This window comes from Cetorhinus maximus, chromosome 24 (assembly GCF_964194155.1).
Source record: "Cetorhinus maximus chromosome 24, sCetMax3.hap1.1, whole genome shotgun sequence".
In the NCBI taxonomy this organism is placed as follows: Eukaryota; Metazoa; Chordata; class Chondrichthyes; order Lamniformes; family Cetorhinidae; genus Cetorhinus; species Cetorhinus maximus.
In genome coordinates, this window is record NC_135902.1 from 33,570,875 (window position 1) to 33,579,891 (window position 9,017).

Sequence of the window (9,017 nt, forward strand, 5' to 3'; positions counted from 1 at the left end):
GACGATAGCGTCTGGATTTCCGCTTTATTCTGTGCATATGTGGGCTCCCAAAGTTGCTGTCAGTTTCCGCGGGGCAATGACGGCTGTGTCACTGCAGAACACACACCATTAAAAGCAGCGAAGTGTCAGTAGAAATAGAGAGGGAGAAGTGAAAGGAAGCATTGCCTAACGCTTTGAAATCCCAACAAGAATTAAATAATGGGGACTGTATTTAACCACCAACGATGTACTACATGTTTTATTAGCCACGTTGATTTTTAGTGTCTTCTTCATTTAATGGTAGCGATCTGGACTTGGTAATTTCACACCAGTGACAATATTTTGCCACTTTTTATTTTGTACCGTTTTCCTGATATGCATCACCTGAATAAGCAACATTACACCCTTTAGACTGAAATGTTCATTTTCTCCAGACCTCAGCGTAAAGCAACCTGTACTGAACCGTAAGTGACTCCTGCAGTACAAAGAACCTATGGTAAAATTCGGAACATGCTTTCGAATACATTCTGCTGCATTCTCTTAGATTTAACCGCCACTATCATCCCTCCCCACCCCCTTCCCCTCTGGGATCTTTATCTGTAATATTGTGTATTTTTTGTTAACCAATGAGAAGTGAAATGCAGCTGTACACTCACAATTCTAGTTTTTGGCACTAATTGTCCACAGACCAACGAATCATCCCTAAACACAGGTTCCCAAAGACTGTTGAGAAGGAATAAGGAAACGTTCCCGAGAAATCCTGACTCTAATGTTGCAATGCTGCACTCGAGACTCAAGATCAAGGGAGTATGAAATAAACACTGTTCGCGCGGATTAAATGTTGTTCACGCAGAGAGTACAATTATAGAACACATTAATTGCGAGGACTATAGTTTAAGCCTTGCAGCCTCAGCATTTATAACCTGACCACGCTGGGAAATTGGCACGAAAGTAATTCGCTCCTGTGATTAAATCGGAATAAACACCCCGATGTTACTTGGAAACTGTCGAATTGTTCTATTTTGCAATCCACGAGCACTGGACACCAGTTGATTCCTGATTACTTCCTGAGTGGAATTTTCCAGCCATGGGGCAGAAATGAATTTATTGGCAAATGATGCTGCAGTGATTGAACGCTTTGCCGAGTCCAAACGACCCGCGTTTTATAAGCAAAAGTGATCACCTTAATGTGTTATTATTCTTCCTTGGCGTTTATTTATGATGTGGTGCAACAACACGAACATGGGAAAAGACAGACAGACAGAAAACAGCAATATAACCTGCCAGACTCCACATGATCAGGTTAATCCTAAAATTAGAGCTACGGGACTACATGGCGTTAATAATCATGACAGTGCACTTTGTTTTAACCTTATTGTCTTCCATTGATTTTTCTGCCCATCTTATTAACAGGTAGCTCGGACAGAAACGCGTGTTTGCAAAAACATATTTTCCAAACGGCACAGATTGAACTTGCATTACAATTGTCAGTGGAAACAATAATTGAGTGAAAGTGGAAACGAAATCAGGTTGATTGAGGGGATAGAAAAGGCTCCCCTCCCCAGAGCAAAACAGAGGAGTGAATGAAATGATGGATAGGCTCTGAATGGATGCTGACTCCCCATCGCCACCTAGCCAAGAGCAACAGAGGATTTGTTCACTTCCAGCGAGATTGAGTGCATCTCTTCCTCGCTCCCGGCTCCGGTCACTGCAGAGATACTGTCACATCCAGCCGGCAGCTTTCTCCTGAGGAGCCAGGGGCAAGTTTTCTCAGCTCCATCACCCACTAAGTGATCAGACCGCTGGACCATTTTTAATACAAATCTATAATATATATATATTATATTACTTGTGAAGAAATAAGGAGGCGGAACTTTTGCAGGATGTAAATCAGCAGCAAACTCTCGGTGACCTCCTCACCCGGAGCGCCCAGTCCAGTTTGTGTTGGAGGGGTTGATGTTTTCGCCCTGGTCCTTGGGGTGTGAGGAGCCTGTTCCCTGAGAGCTGGAGCTTCCAGACCAGGCACTCGGCTGAATGTCACAGCAAACTCAGTGTCTGGTTAAAAAAAAAGGTGAGCTCGGCACATTTTGCTAACTACAGTTAACCAATGCTTCGGGGAACGAACATGAATGTAACCCAGTTCAGTTTGGAATTACTTGAAGGGTTTCCCGGGAACTTTTCCTTATTCCCTCCCAGCAGCAACCTGAGCTTTTGGGAAACCATCCATTTGAACATCAACCTGCTGTTTTCGGGCTATGAGCCCACGACCATTGTCCTGGAGGTCATTTATTCCGTGTCCTTCATCATTGGGCTGGTGGGGAACATCATGGCTTTGAGGGCCCTCACCAGGAAGAGGAGGAACCGACTGGCCGGGGCCACAGCGACCCGTAGCCTCCTGGTCAACCTGGCGATCTGCGATATGCTGGTGGTCTGTGTCTGCATGCCCGTCACCCTGGGGCACCAGGTCTACAATGCCTGGGTGTTTGGAGACTTTATGTGCAGAGCTGTCCCATTTGTCCAGGCGGTTGCCGTCTCCGCCAGCGTCTTAAGCCTTGCAGTGATCAGCCTGAACCGTTACTACAGTGTTCACAACCCCCTCAACGCCAGGTCTTTCTTCACCTGGAGAAGAATCTCCTGGATGATTTGTGGCGTCTGGCTTTTTTCCTCGGGCCTCTGCACGCCTTTAATCTTCATGAATCAAACTGAGAACCTGGTGCTTTTGGACGGGAGGCTGACCATCCCGGTGTGCACAGAAAACTGGCCCTACGTGAAACTGAGGCAAGGCTACAACTTCTTGCTCTTCTGCTCCCTGTACGGCTTCCCCGTGCTCTTCAACCTCAGCATTTGCTTTCTAACTGCCCGCCGCCTCTGGAGTAACCAGGGCGACTTCCAGGAGGGCAACAAGAGGCATTGGATGGGCAACAGCTCCAGGCTGAAGACGCGCAAGAAGATTGTCAAGATGGTTGTTGCTCTGGTCCTTCTCTTCACCTTGTCTTGGTTACCCCTGTATGTGATTGACATTTGGATTGACTTTAAGATGCCGAATGCTCAGCAAGACGATGTCCACCAAGGCTGGATCCTCCACCTTCGATCTTTTGCCCAGTGGCTAGGTCTCACCAACTCTAGCCTCAACCCCCTCTGTTACTGTTTCATGGGGAACCTGTACAGGTCTGTAAAGCGGATCAAGCAAAGCTACAGGGATCGATTCTCTTCAACTTTCAACCTGCACATGTCCCAGACTCCGTCCAACTCCTCGACCTTGCTCTCTTACAGAGCTCCCAGTGACATTTCCAAAACGGGGTTCACAGGCGCCCCAACCCTCACTAAAAACAAAAGTGCATCTTCTGTAACTATTTGCGAAACAACTTTCGATTAAACAGCATGAGTCTTAATTAGGTAGTTGTGCTAAATGTATCGAGGCACAAGTGCGGGTTAGCTCAGAGCCCCCTTTCCCCCTGAATTTACAACCTGTAAGTAACCAAAAGTGTGTTTTTTTTTTGCGGTCTGTAAATTTTGTTGCTGAGGAGGTTACTGAGACATCTCGCTGCAATCTTCCTTCTGAAACAGGAGGGGGTGCTGTTGCTCGGTTCCCACTCCAGGCTATTCTGTCCCCATTAAATTAGCACATTCAGGTTTTCTTGTATGTCTTCTGAAGCGGACATTCCTACTGAGCCAAGCCTCTAGATCAAAAGAGAAGGAAAACCTAAAGATATTTAAGGGAAATCCCGGTCCCTGCGGTGGTTTCAAGCAGTTGCCAGTGCAACAAAAGCCACAATCTAAGTGACTATAAAATGAAATGACGGCATTGTAATAGAAGGTAACTTAATATGGCTTGTAAATAATAATATTAACTATTTAATTTTTAAAAATCACATTCTGACTAAGCCACTGTCAGACACAGCCCCAGATGTTGCTCCCTGATTTTGCATTGTAAGCTAGTCTTCCAGGCTAACTATTCATGGCGATTGACTTTGGAAATTTTGCCTGTTAAACAGCAAAGTGAAGGAGTGAGGAAACACTCGGGGGTGTTAAGTTTCCTGAGGAAGGTTCCCTGTCAGTAAACAGAATGGAAGACAAGGAGATTTATTATTTGAATTTGCAAAGAGGAAAATTATCTGTGGGCCAGGGCATCCTAATGAATTAGACTGAACCCATTATGCCTTCTAAATTAACGTAAAGCTTTTGTGAAAACATGTTTTGTTTACATTTCTTTATTTGATAATTGTAAAATGTGCATATTTTGTAATTACAGTGGTTACAGTCATTGAATTAAACATGAACTGTGTTGATATTAATTGCTATTCTGTTCTTATTTTTAATTCCTTTCAAAACATGTTTTAAAGCTCATCAGTCTGGATTCATTTGACTTCATGTCTTCATTTGGCACCATCATATGTGAAATGGAAATAATGCTTCTGCATTGTTTTTCATTTTAAAGTTATTTTCTTGTCTTTTTTTTATGTGTTCATGGGATGTGGGGGGCACTGGCTGGGCCGGCATTTATTACCCATCCCTAATTGCCCTTGCTCAGGGGGTATTTAAGAGTCAACCACATTGCTGTGGGTCTGGAATCACACGTAGACCGGACCAGATAAGGACAGCAAATTTCCTTCCCTAAAAGGCACTGGTGAACCAGATGGGTTTTTCTGACAATCGGCAATGATTTCATGGTCATCATCAGACTTTTAATTCCAGGTTTTTTATTGAATTCAGATGTCACCATCTGCCATGGCAGGATTTGAACCCAGGTCCCCAGAGCATTAAGATAAAAGCAAAATACTGCCGATGCTGGAAATCTGAAGCAAAAACAGAAAATGCTGGAAGAACTCAGCAGGTCTAACAGCATCTGTGGAGAGAAAGACAGATTTAATGTTTTGAGTCCATACGGACTTCTGTCTTTCTCTGTTATCACCAATGACAACCTCTCTGGCTCTGAAAAAAATTATTTAACAAGTGTAAAGTCACGTTCCCCCAGGAGAAAATAAATGCTACAGCCTTTTAAAAACTAAAATAACATAATTTTTTATGGTTTCCTGTTTTGCTCTTTTATGTTTTTCCCATAACCCCATGTGCATGTCCCAATTTTTGTTTTCTGTACAATGGTTTAAATGCAACTTATATTACCTGTTTTTAACTTTCTGCTTTGTAGTCTGTATGTCTCAGTGCAGAGGTACCCCCCTGCTGTTTGTTCCCTCATAAATGCCTCAGATCCCTTTTAGAGGGTGCTGGATTGTATTAGATACCCAAAAAGACAGAGTTAATGTTTTGAGTCCATACGGACTTCTGTCTTCCTCTCCACGTATGCTGTTGGACCTGCTGATTTTTTCCCAGCATTTTCTATTTTTGTTCCCCAGAGCATTACCCTGGGTCCAGTGACAATATCACTATGCCACCACCTCCCCTGCCTGCTTAAATCCTTCCTTTTGTACCAGGTATAGTCCCCTAACTGAAAGTGATAATGGCACAGGTTAACTCAGCTACTAGTTGCCCCCTGATTTTCTGTAATACTTCATAACAATATTCTTTTATGATGACTCCATTAAACAAGGATTTAGCACATTATTATCATCTTTTTAAAAAAATAATTTCAAGCTCTTCAGACCAGCTAGGTAATTTATTGCCATAGACCATTCTTCTCCATTCATCTTTTATGTATTTTACTTTGAATCTTTTGTTATTTTCCTCAATCCTCTCCCTCTTTCTCCTCTCCTTGAGGTATTGATGTCCTGCTGAGATACAGTTCTGAGATGTCAACTGCCTTCACTATTTTTCCAAGATGCTGTCATTAATGTGTGATTTCTATCAGGAAGCAGTTTGACCATGATGTTGGGTTGATAGCTGAGCCCAAACTGAAGTGCTCACTCTATCTGATTTTCCATTCCCTAAGCCAGGGCCTCTAATGCTGTTCGTAACACTCTTACCATTGTCCCATCTGAGATCAACTAATAGCTCAGACAATGCATCTAGCTTTGGATTTTCCCAAGGACATTCATTACTATTTAACATTAGTATAAAATACAAGGTTGTAAATGAGTTTTATGTGATTTTTGCCTCAATACATTTCTAACCTTTTTTCCCCTGTATATGAAGTGGAAATTCCAACTGAATTAAGCTTCTTAAATAACATTGGCCTTTTAAACCATATCAAACTTCATGTGTCAGTAACTGTCCGGAGGCTCCTTGCTTGTGCAGACTATCATGTCTATCGAATCTCCCTCATTTGAAGAGATGCTCTTTTAGGTTTAAAAATCCCACATTTTTTGGTTACTCTTAAAAAAGTTTACGTGTCCATGTTACAATTTCATTTACTCTTTTTTGATGATAAATCTCACTGTAACACCCCTGCAATGTTGACAATCATAGCTGAGACAAGAACTTAGAGAAGGGGTCACATCTGGTATTGCCCTCATCTGTGTGTATATCAGAGTGTAACACGTAGTATATTGAGCCATATTAGCAGGAGGGTTGTAACTTTAAAAAAAAGCCTGACTTTGCTGTACTAATGAAGGTAAAGCTGTTAGTGCTTAACATTATTACAGAGTAACACTGACAACAATGTCTGACATCCACGCATGCACTGTTAAAGCAGAAATCTGGCTGTTATTGTCACGGATACTCTGCTACTCCACAGGGTGAACAGGTGCACTCTTTGTCAATAGAATTTGTTCCAAAATCACTGTAATGGTATCAACATAGGCTAATTATCCACTATTCAGGCTCAAAAGACAGATGAAAAAGTTAGGGTGTGGACTGTCAGGAGTAACTGCATTTTCAATAATGGAATAAGGGATTATTATCAATGAATAGCCTCTCTGGCTCTGAAAAAAATATTTTACAAGTGTAAAGTCACATTCCCCCAGAAGAAAATAAATGTTATAGCCTTTTTAAAACTAAAATAACATAATTTTTTTATGGTTTTCTGATTTGCTCTTTTATGTTTTTCCCATAATCCCATGTGCATGTCCCAATTTTTGTTTTCTGTACAATGATTTAAATGCAACTTATATTACCTGTTTTTAACTTTCTGCTTTGTAGTCTGTATGTCTCAGTGAAGAGGTACCCCACTGCTGCTTGCTTCCTCATAGATCCCTTGTAGAGGGTGCCGGATTGTATTAGATACCCAAAAAGTAGAAATCACCACTGACAAACTTGCGAGAAATCTCTAGGCAACTGTCCATGAGTTGAACAGTGAAAGCTGCCCCTTAATTGTTCAGAGAAAACCCTGGGCCTATATTCTTGCTTTATATCAATGATCTGCTGCTATTCATCACCTGTTTTCTAATTAATGCACGTTGTTCTCTTCAGGACAACAAGAAAAGTAAATAAATTTATGCTATGCCATCTACAATATTATGGCTACCAAAGAAACAAAAACATAAATCACAAGCAATATAATGTGTAAGATTAGTTTTCATATGTTCAAGTTTAATATTCTACTTCAGTTTAACCCCTCATAAACAGAAATTTCAGTTTATTTCAATTATGTCTTGCTGTTTAGACTTTCTCCAACCCTTGCACTCAGCAAGCAGGCAATTTAAATTAGCAGATTGAGTGGAAGTTGCATTTATTTGCTAACAAGTTTGTGGAAATCCGTGTATGCAATCATATTCCAACTGCACAGGTCAAGAAACCTTTTTATTCTTTATTGCTTACTGCCAATAAGGAACTTACTCTCCGATCTGTTTGCTGTTCAGAAAAGAATTATACAGCTGAAGAATTCTTGCAGTGCTAATGGTCATTGTCTTTGTAAGTATTAATATTTTATGGTCAGATTTTGCCATCAGCAGTGAAGCAACAAAGCTTGTCACTGAACTTGAAGAAAGTTGCCCACAAAGATTCAACAATCGCTGTGGCCTGGGTATCCCCTTTCCCATTTGAATCTGGTACCAAGTCAAGGGTCTCCAGGTACCCAGCAACAGTGATGTTATCAAGCAGGCTAAGCAGCCAATCACATTGAAATATTCTCACAGACAACGCATCAGGAAATAAAAACTGATTATCCGTCACTTTTAATAAAATTTTACAGGGAATGAAATAAACAATTGGGACGTGTAACATGGGATTAAGGTAGAAACTGAAATATCTTAAAACAACTATTCAAAAGAAATATTTTGAAACCGTGTGGATTTTTTTTAACACAATGGAGAAATGTAATATTCCACATATATAAAAGTCGTTTTTCAGGGCCAGAGAGTTTTTTTGTAAGTAATTATGAACTTAGAATCCTATTAAAAACCCAGTTACACCTCATTCAAAAAGGTGCACAATTCTTAAGGGTTTTGTAGCATATAAAACCAAATTCTCATCAGTTCAGTGATTTCTAATTGATTGCAGTCTGAGGGGATTTCAAAAGTGAAGCCTCTGGGAAGCATACAGTCACTGACAGAAATGTCTGGTATTCGGCATTTAACTGTGCATGTGTGGTCTTCAGAAGTTGTCAGTTTCTGATTAGTAATGATGGTGAACAATGTTTCGCTGTCATTACTACCACAGAATTCAGGCCATTTACTCCACATAGCATTCTTCCACCAATCAATATTATCTTTCACGCTGCTCTTCAAAGATTAAATTCTATTTACTGGTGCTTGACATTTATTAATATGACAGGGGAGAATTTATACCAGGTGCACTTCATGGAATGCAAATATTTTACGTTAGCAACTGAAGTCGCATTTGTAAATGTATTATTAGTATTCCATTAGACGGTTGTCAATATTGCTACAAAACTAAGTAATTTTATTTTCAAAGCAATTAGGTTTGAACTGTTAAGTACTTTTCCACACTCTGGCACAGGGATAAAAGTGTCCCATTAGGCTGCCATGGTAATTGGTGAAAGCAAAGATGTAACATGGTATTCAATCCTAGCTGACAGGGTGTGAAGTAAATAAACTGCAATCTGCACAGTGAACTTCCACTTTGATAAAAAAGCAGGAGAAAGCCTACTTTTCTCTTAAGTCAATGACCAGCTAATTAAATTACATTCTCAGAAATCACACTTTTGAAAGCCATGCATTCTCAGGGTTTCATTTATTAATTAT

General features: G+C 40.7%; 1 protein-coding gene across 1 annotated transcript; it reads left to right on the plus strand.

The window, feature by feature from the left end:
- The first annotated feature begins 2,104 nt into the window (after positions 1-2,104).
- On the plus strand, positions 2,105-3,355 carry LOC144699536 (QRFP-like peptide receptor). The gene has a single exon (XM_078570584.1). The coding sequence runs from the start codon at positions 2,105-2,107 to the stop codon at positions 3,353-3,355; it is 1,251 nt and encodes a 416-aa protein (XP_078426710.1).
- The last annotated feature ends 5,662 nt before the right edge of the window (positions 3,356-9,017 follow it).